At 38.5% G+C, this 24,514-nt stretch overlaps 1 protein-coding gene across 2 annotated transcripts in view; it reads left to right on the forward strand.

Moving 5' to 3' along the window:
* The window catches only part of atp6v0a1a (ATPase H+ transporting V0 subunit a1a), a 67,236-nt gene that overhangs the window by 38,624 nt on the left and 4,098 nt on the right, over nt 1-24,514 (forward strand). Inside the window, exons 11-20 of one of the 2 annotated variants that reach the window (XM_056453243.1) lie at nt 8,282-8,432; nt 9,157-9,296; nt 11,156-11,319; nt 13,737-13,827; nt 13,915-14,033; nt 14,113-14,329; nt 14,704-14,811; nt 16,902-17,009; nt 22,464-22,481; nt 23,758-23,875. In XM_056453243.1, coding sequence (XP_056309218.1) covers nt 8,282-8,432; nt 9,157-9,296; nt 11,156-11,319; nt 13,737-13,827; nt 13,915-14,033; nt 14,113-14,329; nt 14,704-14,811; nt 16,902-17,009; nt 22,464-22,481; nt 23,758-23,875 — 1,234 coding nt within the window. The remainder of the gene's footprint in view (nt 1-8,281; nt 8,433-9,156; nt 9,297-11,155; nt 11,320-13,736; nt 13,828-13,914; nt 14,034-14,112; nt 14,330-14,703; nt 14,812-16,901; nt 17,010-22,463; nt 22,482-23,757; nt 23,876-24,514) is intronic. The other variant, XM_056453244.1, reaches the window with a different exon arrangement.

A 24,514-nucleotide genomic window follows, 5' to 3' on the forward strand; every position in this document is an offset into this window, starting at 1 on the left:
AACAAATAAGACTTTCTCCAGAAGAAAAAATATTATCAGGCATACTGTGAATTCCTATATATAGTTCCTTGCTCTGTTAAACATAATTTGGGAAAAAATTTTAAAAAGAAAACAAAATTCGAAGAGGGGCTAATAATTCGGACTTCAACTGTATATAGCTATATGAAGAGAGAATTATGAGTGGGGCAGGATGTCATAATTCCTACCGGTAAATGTGTGTTTTATAGCAAATATGAAAGTAAAAGCATGCTGAAATATTAACGAGAGCTGTTTATCCATTAGGAAAATTGACCGAACTGCAGTCTTGGTTTATCTGTGATTTCTCTCTATAATGTAAAGACTATAATGCATAATTCTAGCCAAGGCTATGTATGAGGAAGTCTTACCTTTGATTTATATTTGATGATGTCTGTGGGTGTTACCATTCAAAATTAAATCACAATCTTTTCGCTTATAATGTCTCATTGCTCATTGCCTAACTTAAAATAAGGACGCATGACAGCTGAGCGGGACTCTAGAAAAATAAACCGTGAACCGATGTGACGAGTTGTTTGACTTGTTTTAGCTATATTGGTCTGTTTAGAAACTTTGCTATGTGAAAGCAAACCGCAGAAAGAGCAACATTGTAACAATTTTAATCCCTGTTTCGGAACAAAACAGTCGATCTACAGGTGCGAAAGCACCCTTAAACTAAAGTGTTATCAACTTTTCCGAATTCATCTAACTTGAAAAAACATAACCTTGACCATCTAAATCCAAGAGATAAGTGGGATAATTGGAGTAAAATCACTGGCCTCACGAAATTCAGATATTAAAGGGGGCATTTTCTAAATTGCACAGGGTCCCCAGATAATACTTATCCTGTGTGAGTAGGGCTTAAGCCCACATGAACTATGATGCATAATATAAAGCAGGGCAAGTTTATTTATAAACAGTAGCTCACAATGTCAGTTAAAAGTGCTATATGTGGAAAAGAGGATTCAAAACTATTATAAAACAATCACAAAATAAGTATAAAAATAAAAACAACAGAAAATTAAGATTATTTAAAACCAATTAAAAAGCATATTAAATGGGTTTAAAAAGACTAAATGAATAGTACGATCGGTCAGAACATAGAGTGATTATATAGTGACAATAATTACATTTATAAATGTGGATGCAGTTATGCTTATTCATTTGCACATGACTACTCCATTTTAAATAATGGGTTGCACTCAGGATGATAAAAGTCTGTGCGCTAAAGATCCCCCGACAAATTCAGAAGAAAATTCAGGATTCTCACACCTTACAGCAGAACAGTGAGGGCGAACTGTGTGTAATTCCTGTAATCCTTGCGATGAGAAGTTGTAGCGTAAGGGTCGGAGGTCACTGAAATGTTAACCTCTAAGAAGATTAACTGCTCACACAAACGCACCTTCTGTTCTTCTGTCTGCCTTTATAGGGTTAAAATGGATTATGCATAGTTTGTACAGTGCTGCATTTATAGCCAACAACCTACAGAACAATTCTTACAGCAAATAGAGGAACAAGATCCAATTAAAGCTAATGTTTGGTGACAAAAAAGTAGCTTGCTTTTGAAGCAAAACTAGAAAGTGTAATAGTGTTAAGTCCATGTAGGCGGCGTGTTGAAATGTGAGGGGTTGTGCGTGCGTGTTAGTTCAAAGCCTGTCCTTACACATGGCATTCTTCCTCATGCCTTATTTAACTAGCAGCTATTAATATCAGTAGTCTTACACATTGCTTCCACATGCACTTACACTTCAGTTCTGTTCGCTATTTCAAATTTAACCAAACACCATTTGCAGAGATAAATGAATGCATTGTTGAATTGCAAAGACAATGAATACATTTATAAATGCGGATGCAATTATGCTTATCCAATTGTACATACATTTCAAATAATGGGTTGTAGATCCTGTTTGGTAAAATTTTACTCTAAACATCTAAAACAAAATCACTTTAAATAATGTTTTGATACAAATAATTAATATACTGTACATGGTTAAAACTTAGTGAGAGGTACATTTGGCATTGTTTATTTTTATCCATCATGAAAATAATGTTATGGTTGGTATTTTTAACGTGACTTTAGTATCACAAGCTTTATGGCCAACGTTTTAATTTTGTTCTCTTTTTGTTCTTTTTCTTGCAGTACAGTAATATTCAATATATGTCTATACCACTGCATTGGAAAGACTTGTTTTATTTATTTATTTGTTTATTTTGGACTGGTTATTTTTGATCTGCTGAAAGATTTTTTTTTATTCAGTATCATTCTACAATAAAGGACATATCAATCATGTTATGTTAGTTATTGTATTTACTAGCACGAGCAAACCATGAACAATACTTGAACACCATTTAATTCTTGGACAGCAATTATTAATTATAGTTCAACATTTATGGATGTATTATTAAAATCCAGTGAACAGCAAACACGATTTACAGCCGTTTCACTATACTTCAGGACGCATTAATACAGCACTGTAGGTCTATTATATATATTTATTTTTATATATTTATATATATATATATATATATATATATATATATATATATATATATATATATATATATATATATATATATATATATATATATATATATATATATATATATATAAAAAAAAAAATATATATATATATATATATATATATATATATATATATATATATATATATATATATATATATATAAAAATATATTTATATATATATAAATATATATATATAAATATATTATTATAAATATTCCTAGCAAATCTAATAAGTGTTGGAGACATACTTGTTATAAATATATATATATATATATATATTGTGGCGAGTATACTAATTCAATGTCGCCATGGTCCCAAATTCACCCCAGCTGCCTTCTCGTCACAGTGGATCAACCACAGCTGGGAGTCATTAAGGGACACCGATATAAGCAGCGTCGGGACAACCAAGGGTGAGCTTCATTCTACCAATGACTCCCGAGCTAACCTCTGTGTCTCTCTCTCTCTCCCAGCGGACTCAAGCAGCTAACTTGCTGAACCACCGACCAACCCATCACGGCCCCACTCTCTATCCCCGGAGCACCTGCACGCTTCCTGGCCAGAAGAGCACCTTTACACCACTATCCACTGCACATTATACCTGTAAATAAATCACCCTCCGGGGAAAAGTCTGTACTACAACCCTCTGTGTGAGTGTTTTCCCTCTAACTCGCCACAACTGGTGGAGAATGCGGGCAGAAATAGAGTGGAATTAAAACACAAACAGACTTACCCGGTGAAAAAAAAAAAAAAAAAAAACCCTGCTGTTCTGACTGTTCCATTGTGTGTTACAGACGAGGCATCCGCTCTCTCTCTCTCTTCCTCGGGTGCTTTCCCGGAGACAGCATGTCCATGGAGGAGGTCATACGCCACCTAGCGGAAGTCACAACTAGACAGCAGAAAATCTCTGAGCAGCTTGCCGCAAGACAAGAAAGACTGGAACATCAGCTCCTCCAGGCGGCGGGACGGGTACCCCTCCCTGAGGTGAAGATAAATGCACACCAACATTTAACCAAACTCAGCGACCTGGACGATATTGATGCCTACCTTCACACTTTTGAGGTAATCGCAGAGAGAGAAAAATGGCCAGAAGAAGAATGGGCGAAGCTATTAGCCCCATTTCTGACCGGTGAAGCTCAACGAGCATATTATTCCCTAGAAGCCCCAAAGAATGATGATTATGGAGCGTTAAAAAAGGAGATTTTGGCCAGAGTGGGACTCTCTGCGATTAGTGCAGCCCAGCAATTTGCCATCTGGACATATGATGAGAAAACTCCGGTGCGCACCCAAGCTGCCCAGCTTTCACGTCTCGGCCGACTGTGGCTATTAGGGGGGGACCCCTCCGGCGTCCAGGTCGCTGAGAAAGTGGTTGTTGAAAAATTGTTACGAGCATTACCCAGACGGTTACGCGGACTCACCAGTATGAGAAATCCGGGATCTTTAGCCGCTTTGGTGGAAGCTGTGGAGCTGGCTGAGGCTCTTGTAGCCCGCGATGCTGGAGAGAGAGCGGCTCTGCCACCCCGAAAGGCACATCCACCATGGCGACTCGTGGAGGGCACATCAAGACCAGTTAGCAGACCGGCGGTCCCCAGCCCTTTGGATGAGCCGATGCCCACGGAGCCACCAGTGCACTCGACCCCGGCCTGGCTCGCAGGATGTGTTGTACATCATACCATCCCCCCCGAGGCCCCCTCCCGAAAAGTCTCTCTTGATGGGAAGATGCAAACAGCCACATTGGATACGGGGAGCGCCATCACACTGGTACATCCTGGGGTAATTAGACGAAGAGGAGAAAGCAAAGCCCGAATACCAATAACTTGTGTACATGGGGATACACGCTATGTACAAGCACAGAGGGTTACGATTGCAGCTAAGCCAGGTAGCTGGCCCGTTGAAGTGGGGGTGGTTCCAGATCTCCCTGTACCCCTCCTCCTGGGCCGAGACTGGCCGGGGTTCGACGAGCTCCTAGCACTGCATAATACTCCAACGGGGCGTCCTAGAAGACAACCAAAGGCTCGGGCCCGGCGGGACCGCCAGCCAGCATTACTGGCCACCGAAAGCGACAAAGGGGGTGAGTCTACAATTTCGCCTAATCTATATTTTGATCTTTTTCAACAGATCACTACAGGAGGCGATTTTGGGAGGTCCCAGCGAGAGGATCAAACATTAAAAAATTGCTGGCCACAAGTAAGAGCTGTAGATGGGAAGGATCGATTTCCCACCCCTCACCCCCTCCCACACTTTGTAGTCATCAGTGGTCTGCTATACTGCGTCGCAGAGAGGCGGGGGGAAAAGAAAACCCTGTTGGTGGTTCCAAAGAACAAAAGGGAGACGGTATTAGAGCTGGCACATACCCACCCAATGGCAGGGCATCTAGGAGCAGGAAATACGGTGAAAAGAATCCGAGACCGATTTCACTGGCCAGGACTTGAAGGAGACGTGAGAAGATACTGTCAAGCCTGTAATACCTGCCAACAAACGTCTCCCCACCGACCTCCTCCCAGCCCTCTAATACCATTACCCATCATTGATGTACCCTTCACCCGCATTGGTATGGACTTGATAGGGCCTTTGCCGAAGTCGGCCCGGGGGCATGAACACATCCTTGTAATCCTGGATTATGCCACCCGTTATCCCGAAGCGATTCCCCTGAGGAAAGCCACATCAGCCGCAATCGCAAAAGAATTATTTTTGCTGTGCAGCCGTGTGGGAATACCGGCGGAAATATTGACTGACCAGGGCACGCCCTTTATGTCCCGGCTGATGGCCGAACTCTGCCGCCTCCTGAAGGTTAAACAACTGAAAACATCAGTATATCACCCTCAAACTGATGGACTCGTCGAACGGTTTAATCAAACCTTGAAACGCATGCTCCGCAGAGTGGTGGCAGAAGACGGGCGCGACTGGGACATCATGATCCCGTACGTGTTATTTGGCATCAGAGAGGTACCCCAAGCGTCCACAGGGTTCACTCCATTCGAACTGTTGTTCGGCCGACAACCCCGTGGCTTATTAGATGTGGCCAGACAGGCGTGGGAACAGGAGCCAGCACCCCATCGATCGGTAATTGAACACGTACGGGACATGAGGGAACGCATAGACAAAGTAATGCCTATTGTCCAAGACCATTTGCGCGAAGCCCAACGCGCCCAGCAACGAATATATAACCGGCCAGCCCAACCAAGAGAATTCCATCCGGGTGACCGAGTGATGATTCTTATACCCACCACCACATCAAAGTTCTTAGCGTCATGGAAGGGTCCATACACGGTGGTTGAGAAGGTGGGTCCGGTAAATTATAGAGTACGTCAGCCGGGACGAAGGCGGGAAGAACAACTCTATCACATAAATCTAATGAAACGTTGGATAGCACCCCCTGGCACCCTGGTGGCCTTTACAGAGGAGAATACACCAGTGGTCCATATAGGAGAACAGCTCTCGGCTGCCCAGAAGGGGGAGCTCCAGGCCCTGGTTGGTCAGTTCAAGGATGTGTTCTGTGAAAAACCGGGCCGAACGTCAATCATACACCATGACATTATTACCCCACCGGGCACCATCATCCGGCAAAGGCCTTATCGAGTGCCAGAAACTCGCCGGCTGGCTATAAGCACAGAGATCGAAAAGATGTTGAAGTTGGGGATAATCGAACCTTCACGCAGCCCGTGGTCCAGTCCTGTAGTAATGGTACCGAAGCCCGATGGCACCCTCCGCTTCTGTAATGACTTCAGAAAGCTGAATGAAGTGTCCAAGTTTGACGGGTACCCCATGCCCCGGGTGGATGAGCTGCTGGACAGACTGGGTGGAGCCCGATTCATTTCGACTCTGGACCTCACCAAAGGTTATTGGCAACTGCCCCTTAGTCCGGAGGCCAGGGAAAAAACCGCATTCTCTACACCCGGAGGACACTGGCAGTACCGGGTTCTTCCCTTCGGGCTCCACGGGGCCCCAGCCACATTCCAGAGAATGATGGACATCTTGCTGCGGCCCCACCAGCCATATACAGCAGCTTACCTCGATGATCTGGTTGTCCACTCGGAGTCATGGGAAGAACATCTATCCCGCCTGCGGCGGGTGCTGTTGGATCTACGAAGGGCCGGACTCACAGCAAACCCCAGAAAATGCCATCTAGGTCTAGAAGAAGCCAAGTACCTGGGTTTCCATATAGGAAGAGGCCTCATTCAACCCCAACAAAGCAAAGTCCAAGCACTGCAAAACTCCCCACAACCAACAACAAAAACCCAGGTACGTGCATTTCTGGGGTTAGCGGGCTACTATAGATGTTTTATCCCTAACTTCTCATCCTTAGCCAGCCCGTTGACAGACCTGACCAAGAAGGGACAGCCGGAGAGGATAAGATGGAGCCCAATAGCAGAAAAGGCGTTCCAGGCACTAAAGACAGCACTCACATCTTCTCCAGTACTACACGCACCAGACTTCAGCTGCCCCTTCATCCTTCAGACGGATGCTTCCGACTCGGGCCTGGGGGCGGTCCTCTCCCAGGTCCATGACAAAGAAGAACACCCCATAGTATATATAAGTCGGAAGCTGACAACAGCAGAAACCAAATACGCGACAGTGGAAAAGGAGGCCCTGGCAATCAAGTGGGCAATCCTGGAGCTGAAGTATTACCTGTTAGGAAGACGGTTCACCCTTGTAACAGATCATGCACCCCTCCAATGGATGGCTACGGCAAAGAATAATAATGCTCGGGTAACCAGATGGTTCTTATCGCTCCAGGATTACCACTTCAACGTTCAGCATCGAGCCGGGGCCTCCCACGGAAACGCGGATGGACTGTCACGTTTATGGTCAGGATGGGCAGGTCTGTCAAAACATTCACCCCCTCCTCTCTTAATGTGTTCATATTTTCATAGGAAATCTCGGACCAGGACGACACTAAGGGGGGGGGAATGTGGCGAGTATACTAATTCAATGTCGCCATGGTCCCAAATTCACCCCAGCTGCCTTCTCGTCACAGTGGATCAACCACAGCTGGGAGTCATTAAGGGACACCGATATAAGCAGCGTCGGGACAACCAAGGGTGAGCTTCATTCTACCAATGACTCCCGAGCTAACCTCTGTGTCTCTCTCTCTCTCCCAGCGGACTCAAGCAGCTAACTTGCTGAACCACCGACCAACCCATCACGGCCCCACTCTCTATCCCCGGAGCACCTGCACGCTTCCTGGCCAGAAGAGCACCTTTACACCACTATCCACTGCACATTATACCTGTAAATAAATCACCCTCCGGGGAAAAGTCTGTACTACAACCCTCTGTGTGAGTGTTTTCCCTCTAACTCGCCACAATATATATATATATATATATATATATATATATATATATATATATATATATATATATATATATATATATATATATATATATATATATATATATATATATATATGAGCAATATCACATGAGTAGCAGTGTGATATGGCTCTATATCGGCACTGGTGGGAGGCATGCGTCGGCTTGATGCTTTAGTGTCCCACCAGTGACTATATACAGCCATATCGCACTGCTACAAGTGTGATATTGCATTTATGCAACAATTTGACAGCATAATCGTGTGTATAAAAAAAAAATCAAACACAGAAAGTCTCAAATCCTTTTGTCAGAGAAACTACTTTCTTCCACTCTTCACTGACATCAGCAGCTGACCTTCCGAACATTCATAAACGGCATGAAATGGCGTGAAGTTTGTTAATATATTTGTTAAATATTGCTCCATTTCATGCAGGAGAGAAGTGGATCCACCGTTCCCTCCATCCTGAACAGAATGCAGACCAAACAGACGCCCCCCACCTACAACAAAACCAACAAGTTCACCTCTGGCTTTCAGAGTATCGTTGATGCTTATGGAATCGGCAACTACAGAGAAATGAACCCAGGTAACTCTGACCTCTCACTTTCAGAATCAGAATCAGAAAGAGCTTTATTGCCAGGTATGTTCACATATACGAGGAGTCGATCACACTTTACAATAAAGTTTCATTTGTTAATATATTCACTAACATGAACTGATTATGAACAATACTTGTAGAGCATTTATTAATCATAGTTTAACATTACTAATGCATTATTACTGTCCAAATTAATGCATGTTAAGTTAATGCTCCATGAGTTGACGAAGAGTGAATGACTATTTTTTTTAACTAATGTTAACTAACATGAACATGTACTGTAATAAATTTATTGTTTATTGTTCATGTTAGTAAATGCATTAACTCACATCAACTAATACAACCTTATTGTAATGTGCTTCGAATCTTAAGGGTTGTAAGAATCTTCAGGGGTCTAAAACAGGGGTATAAAACTTTGCGTAGAAACCTTCCTAAAAGTGAATGAACTCAGAATAAATTTTAATTTATGATTACTATTTAAATGGATTCAATTCAGTTAATATCTAAGTTAATAATGTTTACTTAGAGTTTACTTCCAGCTGTGCATGTTCTCCTATCAATTTTGTTTTTATAAATCACAACTTTTGCATGGGAAATGATGTGTGCATATTTCTATCCCCATTTTGTGTGTATGCCATGTTTAAAAAAGAGACTCCAGACTATACACATGTTGTGATTGTCATTACATATTTGTTTGTGCTCATGTGCTCAGCTCCATACACCATCATCACCTTCCCCTTCCTGTTTGCGGTCATGTTTGGTGATCTGGGTCACGGCACGCTCATGACCTGTGCTGCACTTTATCTGGTACTGCGAGAGAGCCGATTAATTGCCCAGAAAAATGACAGCGAGGTATTCATCCACCTGTCCATCTCACAATCTCATCTTATCATCTCAAATCAAAAATGATTCATGTCATTTAGCCTTTATGCAGTGTACAGATTCTGAATGTGAACGTAGCGTAACATTTAAAGTTTTTAAAATAGAATAAGACATTAATTGTACATTAAATGAAGGTACACCTAAATGTGAAATTTATTATAATGGGTTTGTGTGATCAATTCTTTTATTCATGCATCCATTCATTCAATATTTATAAAGCATATTAAAAAGTAACACTGGGTTGACCATTGTGCTGTACAAGTGACTTATAATAAAGTACAATATGCTAAGAATGCATTAATACAAAATGCTCAAACAGATAAATTAGGCTGCATTTACACTGCATGGTTCAAGTTACCCAATTCCGAATTTTTTAATTAGTTTATTTTTTTTACTCCCATGTGGCACAGATCGTATATGGCTCATGTATGTGTATGTATGGATTCAGATTTACTTAAATCAGATTCAGGCCTTGTCTGTATGTGGAAATTTATCCAATATTAATCGGATCTGTGCTCTCGTGTTTACAGTATAAGCATGTTGATCGGATTTTCACCATTAAAAACCATATTGAATGACCTCAACTCTGATGCTTTCATTTTTGAACAGACCCAAACCTTAAATCTCATATATTAGGACAATAAAAGCTTTTATATTGTAATGTAGCACAAGTATTCAACATGGACTGTAAAAAATATGGACGTAGTATCCGTGACGTCACCAATAGGTTTCTGAAGAGCGCAAATGAAGTTACAAGTGGGCGTGGCCAACCGGCTCCAATTTGTTCGCGCATTATCGCGCCAACTGGGGGCAACCAAACAAGGGCAAAGAGGTAGAGCGTCAGCCCTTAATACTTCATTACCTGTGACTCGTCAGTGTTCTTGTATACTACATCAATAAAGTGTTTAGTCTTTTAAAAAACACTATTGTAACACATTGAGCCACTAATCATTGTTTTTTTTGACGTTTTTCTACTGGAGGAAAATGCGAATTACATCCAAATACTTAAAATATAGTCTGTTAGTAAATGCAAGGCTATTTATGAAATCCCGGTATAACACTGTGAGACAACGTTTCAGACGACTGTTCTAGAGCCTACAGCTAATCAATCTGTCAGATTCTGGAGTGCATTCAAGTTCTAAAGAAAATTATAAATGATCTTAAATAAAACAAATACATTTATAGAGATGGTATATAAGTATATAATTTCTCTCATCTTGGAAATGGAGGCCATGTAAATGGTTTGTGAGCACAATAAAGTGCACACAGCATGCCATATCATTTGATAATTGTAGGAATAAATCCCAAAAGGCAGCTGACTGTGTAAAGCCACATAAAATAAAACAAAAATACAATGTATATGCCGAGCTCAGCAGCTAATCAGCCGGAATCAGCTGAGGTGAAGTGACAGCAACCGGCGAGACCTAGCTGTCACTCAAGTGGCCAAGTCAAAAGAATCGGACCATCAAGATCTGCAGTGTAAATGCAGCCTTAGACTCTCACATTAAAACGAGGTTGTCATAGTGTTGATTATTATCTGTTTTGATTTGGTAATGAATAGTATTAAATAAAAATACTGTAGGTAAAGCCCAAATTATAGCTGTTAAAAGAAACTACAATAATTATTAATTATAATTTATTATCATATAATTTATGTATGTAAAAATTTATCATTTAGAATATCAACTTAAATTTTTTGTAAATAAAATAAAAACATACTGGTACCTGCTATTAATAAAACAACAACAACAAAAAACATCCTTTTATTGATTCTACTTGCATTTCACAGATTGTACCGGCACAGATCACAGTGTGTTCTTTCTCTCTAGATGTTTAGCATGGTGTTCGCAGGTCGTTACATTATCCTCCTGATGGGACTGTTTTCGATGTATACTGGGATTATCTACAACGACTGCTTCTCCAAATCTCTCAATGTCTTCGGCTCGGGATGGAGCGTCAGACCTATGTTTGGTGATAAAGGAGACAACTGGACGTGAGTTGCTGGTTTCAGCCCATTGACACATCTTACTCTCCTCTAAGTGATCATAGTTTTGTGTTTTTTGCTTGATTTAGCTCTCATAATCAGCCACTTGTTTGAGTTTGAATGGAGTTCAGTTCTAGCATTCAGATAGAGATGCACCGATCAGCTGGGCAAGAACTGGAATTGGACAGTTTTTCGCATGATCAACCTGACCAGTGACCGGACCGTCTTTTGGCTGTTTTCAGCTGGTCCGTATTGTTGGGCAGTGGACCATAATGCCATAGAAGCACTCAATGTGCTCATTTTGATCATTTACCCATTAACCGACAGCAAGAATTTTGACAAATTAATACTATTAGTTAAATGGTTTAAATGACCTTTGCCAAAAATGTTTCTATCAAGCATATTAGTCAAAATTGCTTTCAGAGAGAGAAAATACATTCTATCTATAAAATAATAGTACAAAACTATAAAATACAAATGTTTATCAAAACATATTTTATAAACCTTTGTAAAAATGACAAAAAAATTAAAAAGATATTAACAGTGGGAAATTACTCGTTTTGTTAGTGTTGTTGCCGTTTTGGGGAACTAATACTTATTTTTATAATTCATAATATTTTTATTGTCATTTCAAATAAAATATTAATAATTCTCTAATGATTTTTATTGTAAAAAACCGAGTTAAATAATAGTTATTTTTTAAATATATATTCTTCAGGTTGTTGTTTTTTTGAGAGAGAGTGTTTCTACAGGTGGTTTGTCAAGCCCAATCACCTTTGTGAAGCACACTTTATAAATGAAAATGCATAAATGTTTTTTTGTGAAGTTAAATGGTTTAAATGGCCATTGTCAAAAATGTTTTATTCAAGCTATTTTTAAAAACATTTGCTGTGCAAGTAAAACTTCTGCTTGACATATCAGTCTTAATTGGTTTCAGAGAGAGAGAAAACATCAGTCACATTCTATCTATAAAATAACAGTACAAAACTATAAATACAAATATTAATCAAAGCATATTTTGTAGACTTTTGTGAAATAACACAAAAGAGAAAAAGGTAAAGTTATAAACATTTTTTAAAAATAATTTTAAATATATTTTTAAATTAAAAATTAATTCTGTAATGATATTTATTGTAAAAAAAATAGAATAAAATAATATGTATATTGGTTAAATATATTGTTGTTGTTTTTTTTTTGAGAGAGAGAGAGAGAGAGAGAGAGAGAGAGAGAGAGAGAGAGAGAGAGAGAGAGAGAGAGAGAGAGAGAGAGAGAGAGAGAGAGAGAGAGAGAGAGAGAGAGAGAGAGGAGAGAGAGAGAGAGAGAGAGAGAGAGAGAGAGAGAGAGAGTAGAGTTTCTACAGGTGGTTTGTCAAGCCCATTCACCTGTTTGAAGCACACTTTATAATTGCACATTTTTTTTGTGCAATTGGTGCAGTTAAATGAATTAAATGACGATTGTCAAAAATGTTTTTTTCATGCTATTTTTAAAATGTTTGCTGCTTAAGCAAAAAAAATTCTGCTTGATCTCTCAGTCAAAATTGCTGTCAGAGAGAGAAGTCATCAGTCACGTTCTATCTATAAAATAAATAGTACAAAACTATAAATACAACTATTAATCAAAACATATTTTATAAACTTTTGTGAAATGACAAAAAAAGAGAAAAAGTTCTAAACAGTGGGAAATTACATGTTTTGTTTGTATTGTTGCTGTTTTGGGTAAGCTTATTTTATAAATCTTATTTTAACAATTTTAAATATCTTTTTAATGTAGTTTCAAATTAAATTTAAATAATCATCTAATGATCTTTTTCAATGATTTCAGTGATTTGTGAAACAATGTGTAATAAAACAATATTTTTTAAAATTTGCTTTTGTATGCCTTCTCTTTTAGTTAGTCAGTATCAGCAGTTCACGTATTATTAGTTCAGAATCAGCCCAGAAAGTTTGCAATTTTTAGATTAGATTAGATTCAACTTTATTGTCATTACACATGTACAAGTACAAGGCAACGAAATGCAGTTTAGGTCTAACCAGCAGTGCAATAGCTGCAAGTGCAGGATACAGGTATAAGTTATAAAGTGCAGTTATAGAAAAACTATGGTGATATTTACAGATGGATGTACTATCAACATTATATACAGGTTGTATTAGCTATGAACAGATTTACAATAAATGAATATATGTACAGGATACTATTAATAGCAGAAGTGTGCAGATAGATAAACATAATTACAAATGTCCATGTGCAGTGGGTATGTACAGTTCAAATAAATGAATCAGTGCAATGAATATGTGCAAACTTTAAATGTGCAAATGTTAAATAGTGCAGTGATTATGAGGAGTTTAAGTTTAATCTGTGCATCTCTAGATCTTCATGCATGGCGGTTCAGTTATGATCACTTTAAACACTGAATTTTCCATTAACAGATTCGCGGTTCTGGAGAAAAGCAGTGTGTTACAGCTGAACCCTGCTGTTCCGAATGTGTTTAATGGGCCCTATCCAGTCGGCATTGACCCAGTAAGCTCCCATTCTCCAACAAGTGCAGTACCAAAATAAATCCAACCCCAGTTCCTTAAAAGACGCCTTTTCTGTGTCCTTTCACAGATCTGGAACATTGCCACCAACAAGCTGACATTTCTGAACTCCTTCAAGATGAAGATGTCAATAATCCTGGGAGTTATACACATGATATTTGGAGTTTCTCTCAGTCTTTTCAATCACTTGTACGCAAAAAGTCCACCGTTACTTTCAGCAGATTTGCATTAAATTTTTGATCCTAATTATATTTGTCTGTGTGCGAAGGTACTTTCATAAACCTCTGAACATCTACCTGGGATTTATTCCTGAGATCGTCTTCATGGTCACCCTGTTTGGCTACCTGGTGCTGCTCATTTTTTACAAATGGATAGCGTATGATGCTAAAAGCTCAAGAGTAGCCCCGAGTCTTCTTATAACCTTCATCAACATGTGCCTCTTCAGCTACAACGATCCCACCAACAAACCGTTTTATACAGGACAGGTAAATCTAACATCAGTGCACTGTAAAAAGCGATAATGTGAGTAAATCCATTGCCTTAAAAGTTAAAAGTTGATATTACTTCTAATATTTAAGTAATTCTGTTGTAACTTAGAACTGTTAAGTTCACTTGACTTAATTGTTTAGTTACACTAAGTTAAGGCAATGTGCCTACTCATTTTTTAAGGTAAAAGGGTCACACTTTATAATAAGGTTTTATTAGTTAATATTAGCTAATGTTTTCATTAACTGATACAACCTTATTTTAAAGTGTTACCATTAAAATCAACTAAACACTGTTTATGGTGCATGTTTGGCAAGTAAGATGACTTGACATTTAACACTGACGTTTTCTCATTTGCTTTCTTTCTTTTCAGGTGGTGATTCAGTGTTTGCTAGTTATTATAGCTCTATGCTGTGTACCCTGTATGCTCATTGTAAAGACCCTAGTTATGCGCAGACAACACCTATGGAGAAGACACCTGGTAAGAACCTGTTTGAAACACTGTACATTAAAGTTTTTAGTTTTAGCCTAGTTTTTAAGCTATTTTTTGTTAGACATTGAGGTTATTATTTTTGTTTCTTATAGGCCATTTCAATGTGGTAATACCAAATGCCATCAAACTAATTAAAAACCATAATAAGAGACAATTTAATTATAATTTTACATTAAAACAGCTATTACAACATCATTTTTGAATATGTGGAGATTTTTAATTCTTTGAAGCTATGGAAATGAAAAACGTAAAACATGAAATACATTGGGACTATTGTTATTGTTTACATGCCTTTAAATGGTTTATACATAATTTTTATATCCATAATAAGATGCGGGAGGCAGTGTGCCCATATAAATGTTTCAAATGTTAATGGCTTGAAAAAACCTTTTCGATTTGACAAAATCTTTTTTAAAATGTGATGTTAATGCAGGGCTTAATTTGTGCCGGATCACGCTGGATCCGTATCCGGCACCTCTAAAATCTGATCCGGCACCTTATTTTACTGATTCCACTTCCTCAACCGCCCCTAGTTTCACTTTCTTCTGAGACTCCCCAACCCTCTTCACTTTCGTCCGCAACAAACCCCCCCCCCCCCCCCCCCCAACCTTCGCCTTTAATTTCGTATGAAACCCCTCTGCCATACAACGCCTCAACACACATTTTTTGTGCTCGACACCTCTGCATCCTCGGGTAACATGCCGGATCCATTACCCTGATCTGTTCCGGGACCTCGATATTTATAAATTAAGCGCTGTGTTAATGGAAACGTTTAGCCACTATTCATTTCCAGTCAAAACTTTTTTTTTTTTTTTTTTGGAGTTTCTTTTTTAAAGAATGCTGCTTTCACTGATGATTCATATAATGGAAATAGTAGTAAAATTTTGGATTATTATTATATGTTAGTTTAGCCGATATTCTTTTCCAGTCAAAGGTTTAGAGTTTGTTAAATTTTAAAATGTTTTTTTAAAAGAATACTGATTTCATAATGATTTATAGTAGTTGAAATAGTATTAAAATTGTTGATTATTTTTGTCATTGTAAAAATCTGTTTTTAATTTTTATAAAATGTATTTTATTTTTTGATGAAAACACTGAATTTAATTGATACTTGAGTGTCACTTGAACATTCAGAAATCATTTCTAACAAGTTGGTTCAAAAAATGTTTATTATTAATTGTTGATCATTTTGATATTCAGAATTGTTCTACAAAACATGATTAATGTCCAGGATTATTAAATAAATAGTTGAAAAGACCTTTTTTAGAAACCCAAGTCACATCCTTGGTCAGAAATTTTTGTCGATTTTAATTTTCAATGAAAAGTTTAGAGCTGGCATTATAAAATGTAATTTATTTTATTATTGTGATGTAATTCTGTAATGCTTCAAAGGAAAGAAATTTACACTCCATTCACACGGGGCGTCAGCGTCAACGCTTACCATTCGCTGTGAATGGGTGATGTCAAGTGTTGATGAACTGAATTGTGGGTCCGTCTGCGCTGCTTCACCGACGTTGCTCACTGCAGAAGTTGGGAATTTCTCAGCTTTTCAAGCACCAACGGAAGCGTCAGCCAATCTGATCACATTATGCAAATACTCTAGCTTAGACAGTAGCTGATTGCAGACTCATTTCATTGGCTGACGATGCTATGGCGATTGCGGTAGCCCCAACTTCAGACACACCCTCCGTGAAGCGTTGACGCTAAAGTCCTGTGTGAAACGGGCAAAACTGCTTACGCAAATGCAATAGAAATGTTGCAGAAATTAATTGGCCAGCGCTGATCATGGGACGCCTGATGACCTGAAAACTAAAAAGCTTTATTAGACTAGTTACTGGTTGATTAGTTAAACATATTAGTAACTAAGTTATTAGTTAGTAGTATAGTATTAGTATAGTAGTTATTGTAACTAATAATCTTAACTGTTCTGATTGTATTGCAGTAATGTGCACTTGTAAAGCTGCTTTGAAAGAATAATTATTGTGAAAAGTGCTATACAATTAAACTTGTATTGAACTGAATTGAATAGAATATTAAATATTTGCTCAGCTAAATGTACATACTTGCCTTTGCTGCAGGGGACGCAGAACTTTGGGGGAATCCACGTGGGTAACGGCCCAACGGAGGATGAAGCTGAGATAATCCAGCATGACCAGCTTTCCCAAAACACAGAAGAGGAGCCCGAGGTGAGGGAACATTCTCATTCGGCCTGTCTTTCTATTAAAGGGAGAGCTCACCCAAAAATGAAAATCCTGTCATTGTTTATTCACCCTCATTTTTATTTATTTTTAATTTTTATGAGTTTCTTTTTTGTTTTGAACACGATACCTGAAACCGATGGCCAATAGCTATGTTTCCATCCAACATTTTTTCAACAACAAAAAAAGAAAGTCAAACAGGCTTGGAACACATAAAGGGTGAGTAAATAATGACAGAATTAAAAATTTTGGGTGAACATTGCCTTTAAATTTGATTCAATATTCAACCGGCAGCCAGTTTATAGAATCAATGAAATATGGTTCCAGTACTAATTGCAGATGAGAAGAGGAAATCAGGAAGTCCTTTATAAATAAAAATAATAATTTAAACTTAACTATATACCCAGGGTCATAAATACTGTTTTTAACAACTTCAGTCAATCCCAAAAGACAGAAAGACTAGACAAGGTTCAGAGGTTAAAAAAATAAACATCCATATCAGACTTTAATGCAAGAACAAATAGAATACATTTTATCAGCAAAGAACTGCAGAAGCTTTTCACAGATGATGGATATGGGTCAGCAATCGATAGCCTAGAAAATTTTAAACCAGTTGAAGAGTGTTAAACCTTATTTAATAGTGTTAAAATATCTTTGTACTGTGAGTATGTTTTGCAAAATAGCGTTCCCAGGCTGTTTTACCTGAGGACTGGTAGTAATTTATCCTTCCTCCACTATCTTTTAGTCTTTCTAGCTTCGCTTAGCTGTGAATAAACAAAAACATTTAAAGAAAATAAATAATTCTCAAAACATATATATTTTTTGTTACAAAATATTACCAATTATTGTTGAGTCTAAGGCTATGTCTACATTAAATGAAAACACTGGGCCCTATCATACACCCGGCGCAATAAGGCGCAAGACGTGTTTCTATGACGTGTTGCTATTTTCAAACCATAATCTACGAAAAAGAGTGAAAGTAAAGAATGAGGAGGCTCATTCTTACATTCTCGCGCTGCAGATGCTCTGTTTAACTTTTTTCTCGCTAGCGAAGTGTTCAGTTTTTTCACTTACAAAGTCCACCATGTAAATAGCAAATGCGCTATAGCGTGACACAACTGACTCTTAAAGGCAATGTGAGATGAGATTGGTTTATTCTCAAAACACACCTATAACTCATTAAGAGAATAGCTCAACCCTGTTAGACCATGTGCCAGGGCTCAGAGCGGATTTTTCCATGCTTAAAATAGCAAAAGTGGATTCGGATACGCCCTTAATACTTTTGCGCCATGCGCTTTGCACTTTGCGCCTAAATCGTCAAAATAGAGCCCACTGTGTTTCAATTGTTCTGTATTAAAAATCTCTTCCCAAAAGTTAGCCTTTCAGACTATAACGACTGAAACTGCTTTCATCTCTGTACTGAGCTTAAGGCATTTATTTATTTACTTTCCAGCAATATGTGAAGGAAAAGCAAGTTTTGTTTTGTTTTTTGTTTCTGCGAGTAACCCAGGACTGTACAGAAGTATAAAGTTTCATATGCGAGCAAGAACATAGACTGAGAGACATTTCAAACATCTTTTAAAGAAAAACTATCTGGAGCAAACTGACATTAATCTTTAACAATGCTGTCAAAATGGAGAGGATCTAAAACTGCTGTACAATGTCATCCACAGTTGGTCACATGACTAAACGTTTGTCATCGTTTTTGAAAGTCTACATTTTGTACAGTTCACACTGCAACACAAAAACAACATTTTCAAGTGTATTCACATTGGAGAGTGTTTTCAAAAAGAGGTGTTTTTGTTGCATGAAAACTCTGTCTCAGTGTGGACTGAAGGCCAGAATGGAGAGGAAAAATGTGTTTTTAAAATATGCTGCAAAAAATGCTTTTTTTTGGTCTTGTTCCTAGATTATTTTGCTGAACCCTTTGGCAGATTATTTTGCTTGTTTTAAAGGGCACCTATGGTGAAAAATCTACTTTTCAAGCTGTTTGGACAGACATATGTGTAGGTATAGAGTATAGACTGTCATATTGGGATGATATAAACACACCCAGTCCTCTTTTTTTTCAATTTAACAACATAAAAACGGTGGACCAGTTGGAGTGGTTTTCAGATCGACCACAACTTAACGTAGTAGTGCGGTTCCCCTGCCCACCAATATTGATTGACAGCTGCATATTAACATACTGCGTATTAACATACGTGTATAATCACATCAACAAGACAGGACGTGCGCAAAGCAACCAGGAATAAAAGGTCTGTTCAGTTTACTAGGGTCATCAAATGATATTTAATCATAGGGATAAACCCCTTGAGATGTACCATCTCATTTTCAAGGGGGTCCAACAATTAATCACAAATGTGATCAAGAGTGAGTTTTACAAGTTTAACATGTTTTAAAATGAATTGCATGTGTGTAATGAATTACATCGATTTACTGTATCAGCACAGCCGCGTGTCAGAACAATTATAAAAGATGCTTCAATCCCAGTTTGTGGACATTAAATCAAGTTTATTTTGTACATATCATAACAGATATCCATACAGCAGTGGATATTAACCTGTATCCTGTCACCTTTGGGTGCAAAAAGAGTGCAAAGCTAAACACGCGCACTGTCTTTGTGTGCGTGTCAGCGCTGTGTATGTGTGTGTGTATCTGTGTGTGCGTGAACTTTGTAACAACATTGTTTGTGATTCATAGTTGCAACTCAACAACAAATGCATCAAATACTCATTGGTAGGCCCAAACGGAATCTGTGCGCGCAGAATTCCGCAGATTTTCCACAGAATTCCGCAGATTTCCGCAGATTTTTAGCCCATCATTAATTCTGTTTATTTACTTGAGTAAATATGTGTAAATCTATATTTATTTAGGTTTAAATTAATTTCAGTAATATTATTGACTAATATAAAATGTTCATCTGATTTATGTACAATGCAGTTTGTACAGTAATATTTTCTGTCTTTTAGTAGATATATTATATGAGAGAAACTTGCTTTGTTTACCAAATAAAGTGAATCTAATTGGATTTGCATTTTAAACACTAAATAAAAGTTAAAAAGATAATATCTTTTATTTAATGTATTATGGTTTTAATTATGATACTCCCAAAATAATTCTGCAGAAATCCGCAGATTTTTACCAAAATTCTCTGCAGAAATATCAAAAAACGTCCGCAGATTCCGTCTGGCCATACTCATTGGTAAAGTTCTTACTGTAGTATTTCTCACAAACGTTGCTTGAGATCTGCTTCCTTTATGTCTGCCTGTTGTCTGAGGCAGCCGAGGGAGGAGATTAAGGCACGCTGAAAGGCACGTAGAAATGGTGGCCGGGGAGGACTAGCCTTAAAGGTGCAGTCCAACCAAACCACCACTTAGTGCTAAAGGGTATAAAATAGAAACGTTATAAAAGGTATAACAAAAAATCTGGTGGGTGTTTTGAGCTGAAACTTTACAGACACATTCTGGAGACACAAAAGACTTGTATTAAATCTGAAAAAAGGGGTAACCTAGGTGCCTTTTAAGGAAAAACTCACTTAATTTTGGCATATTATTTCTTAAAACAACACAGTATTTTTTTTTGCTTGTCTAGAAAATGTTCTTGATTTAAGAATCTTCAGATATTTGGACTAGAAACGAGATAAAAAAAAAATCTAAGAAAAGCATTTTTATTGCAGTGTAAATCATATTAATGTGGGCAAACAATAGTTTTCTGTAATCCAAGAAAGAGCATATTTATGTTGGGTTTTTCTGCGTGACACACTACGCAATGACGTGTACATCTTATAAATAACTTAACAACTCATAATATCAGCAATTAAACAGGATTCCTTTGTAAAATTTGCCACCCACATGGTGACAAGCTACCAAAAACCGCTGCAGTTGGCATGGGGGGTCTGCAGTGGTCATTCCTTTCTGTGACTCACTGTATCTGTGATCTGCATACCAGTGCTGGTCTAAACTGGGTCAGCCCCTTTTAAAAGTACCATCTTTCCCCCCCTCGACTGCTGTATCCCAGGACAGCCACCCTCAAAACACTAAACAAACAGCCAGCCGGCCAACTGCAAGATTCGCTTCTTTGGATATATGATGGAGGCAGATAATCAAATGTTTATAAAATGTCCTGCATTAATTTGAGGTTCTAGATGCAATCGTTTCAGTACACAAGTGCCAAATAATCTTTCTCTTTCTGCTCCAAACAGGCCTGCCAGTAAAACGCACTCAGCTCTTAAACTCTGTTTACTGGAAACTGAAGTCAAATCTCAGAGATTGTTGATCTCTCTTTCATTATGGCATTTATAGTAGCCCTATCAAGTACTCAGTCACTGAAGCCACCCTTAAAAATGTATTTTCTTAAATCAAATGGCATCTGAAACCATTTTTTCTTCAAATTTCTTAAGTTTTTCTTAAAAAGCAAATTTCTGCTGTTTGTTTTTTTTGGTGATTTTAATGTGATTTTTATGTTCAAGTAGCTTTTAGCACAGATGTTCTAGCAGATTTAGTTTGTTTCAGGTTTATTACATTTAATTAAAGCTAAATAATTTAAAACATAAACCAATTTTGTGTCTTAAAATAAACATTAACTGTGATCAGATATACATTTCAGATATACAACAACACTCCTCCTCCAGTCCTTACTTTATATTCGCGTCTAATACCCCAGTTTGTCACGGGGGCGTGAATGTGAAACTGTCAAACTGCAGTAAAGTCGAAAAAATAAAGATGAAACACCCAAAATTACATGAGCCTCTGCAGGAAACGTGAATAGCCTGGTGACGCAACATTCAAAAAGCACTTCACGTAACACCTTAATTATATTATTGTCTTATTAAAGCAAATAACTGATGTCCAAGTTAACATAGTCAGTAGTGTCTTCAAAGTTAGTGAAAGATCCAGAAGGGCATCCTTCATGTCAGACGGCTCACCGGTTTGACTTTCATTCATTCACCGTCATTCATTTTAAAAAGCACCTGCTTTTATTTGTATATTTACTGGAACGCATTAACTCTGCAGGTGCCCGTTAGTTAGCTGTGGAGCTAACGTTAATCACATTCCCTCTAGCGCATAAAAATCGTCATCATGATTTACTCGAGTGCACGCCTCAATGTCTCGCGCCCCCCTTTAATTGGCACCCCACAGTTTGAAAACCCCTGCTCCAGACAATGTACACTTTTGTGTAAAATAATCTACTATCTCTTAAAATTAAATGCCACATGGTTTGTAGTATTTACCTCTGTTTACATATTTCTAGGTGTGGCTTTAGTTTCTAAACACTTTTGGGGCTGCTGTATTTTGCTGTGACAGTCAGTAGATCTTTGCATTTTCTGTATGAACCTGTTTTTTTCCTCTAACAATCTCTTCATCAGATTCTGTAACTCTGCCACTAACACTATTTTAACTCTGTCTGTCTGTCTGTGCATGTGTCTGATTACCTTTCAAGCCGTCAGAGGAGGAAGTGGTAAGAGCAGACAGCCGTCTAGATGTAGATGATTGTTGCCATTTTTTTTTACTTGTGTGTATGTGTGTGTGTGCGCGCCATTTCCCATTTAGTCTTCTCGATCTACAGCTTGTGTGCGTGCGTGTGGGTGAGTGTGCGTGTGTGTGTATGAGCAATCACCCATGTAGACTTCTTGCTCTACAGCTTGTGTGTACGTGCAAGTGTGTATATGCACAATCACTCGTGTAGACCCTTTTTTACATGCATGTGTGTGCTTCCGAGAGTGTGATTGTGTGCGTGCGAGCGTGTGTGTAAACGTGTGCGAGCGCGTGTGTGTTTGTGCGTGTGTGTGTGTTTGTGCGTGTGTGTGTGTGCGTGTGTGTGCGCGTGTGTGTGCGTGTGTGCGTGCGTGCGTGTGTGTGTGCGTGTGCGTGCGAGTGTGTGTGTGTGTGTGCGAGTGCGTGCATGCGAGTGTGAGCGTGTGTGTGCGTGCGAGTGTGTGTGTGTGCGAGTGCGTGCATGCATGTGCATGTCTGTGTGTGTATGCGAGTGTGTGTGTGTGAACGTGTGCCTGTGTGTGAGCGCGTGTATGCGAGTGTGAGCGTGTGTGTGCGTGCGTGTGTGTGTGTGTGCGAGTGCGTGCATGCATGTGCATGTCTGTGTGTGTATGCGAGTGTGTGTGTGCATGCGAGTGTGTGTATGCGAGTGTGTGCTTTTATGTGCGTGTGCGTGCGTGCATACACTATCACCCATATAGGCCTCTTGCTCTACTGTGTGCGTGCGTATGTGTATGTGTGTGCGCGTGCGTGCGGACGTGTGTGTGAATTTGTGCGTGCGTGAGTGTGTGTGTTTTCACTCTAGATTTTGCTCTTCAGTTGGTGTGCACATGTGTGCGTGCGTGTGTGTGTATGCGCTATAGACCTTTTGCTCTACAACTTGTGTGTATGCACCATCACTAAAATAGACCTTTTTGCTCTTCTGTGAGTGTGTGTGTGTGTGTGTTCATGCAGGCTTCGGTGTTGGGTCTCCTCTAGTTAGCTCTTTTCCGTCTCAACTAGATTTATTCTTTTCTAGATGATCATTTTTCTTTGCTGTTTTTTTCATGCCATCAATACACAGAAATAATCCGGCGAGCATGACTCCGATAGAAATGTCACCGAATGATGCTGGAGATCACAGGCACTGCATTGTGATTCACGTCTGCTAATTGATGCTGTGATTGAGCTGAGAGTGAAATTAGCCTCATGTGTTTTCATTTGTCTAAACAGCTCTTATTGCTCTCTCTTTCTCTCTCTAGTTTAATTTTGCAGATGAAGCGGTGCATCAAGCCATTCACACTATAGAATACTGCTTGGGCTGCATCTCAAACACTGCATCTTATCTACGGCTCTGGGCGTTGAGTCTGGCTCATGCTCGTAAGTACACACATGTATACATTTCTACATTCTTTTTATTTTGATTAACAACATTGCGCAGAGTACAGTAGCTGTGTCTCAATTCAGAGGTTGCATTCTTTGAAGAATGTAGACTTTAAAGGTGAGCCCTCGAAGTTTACACATGCTGAGGTGAGTGTTGTGATATGAGACAGTTGAGCCTACTAATTTTGTATGAAGCCAAATCAGTCTCAAAAATAATACATTTACAAAATGAAAATTCATACATGCACAGCACAATTCACATTTACAAAATCCAATTCGTAAATTTGGAAACACACAAGTAAATGTGAAACGTGTTTTGAATTTACAGATAGGATTTGTGTATGTTTGAATCGTGTTTTGAATTTGTGGATTCTATTTGTTTATTTATGAATCGTGTTTTGAATTTATAGATTGGATTTGCATATTTTTTAATTGTGATTTGAATTTACGAACTCAATTTGCATATTTTTAAATCGTGTTTTGAATTTACAAATTGGATTTGCATACTTTTGAGTCGTGTTTTGAATTTACAAATTGGATTTGCATATTTTTAAATTGTGTTTTGAATTTACGTATTTGATTTGCGGATTTTTTTTAATCGTGTTTTGAATTTACGAATTGGATTTGTTTATTTTT

This window comes from Danio aesculapii, chromosome 3, assembly GCF_903798145.1.
Source record: "Danio aesculapii chromosome 3, fDanAes4.1, whole genome shotgun sequence".
Taxonomy (NCBI): domain Eukaryota; kingdom Metazoa; phylum Chordata; class Actinopteri; order Cypriniformes; family Danionidae; genus Danio; species Danio aesculapii.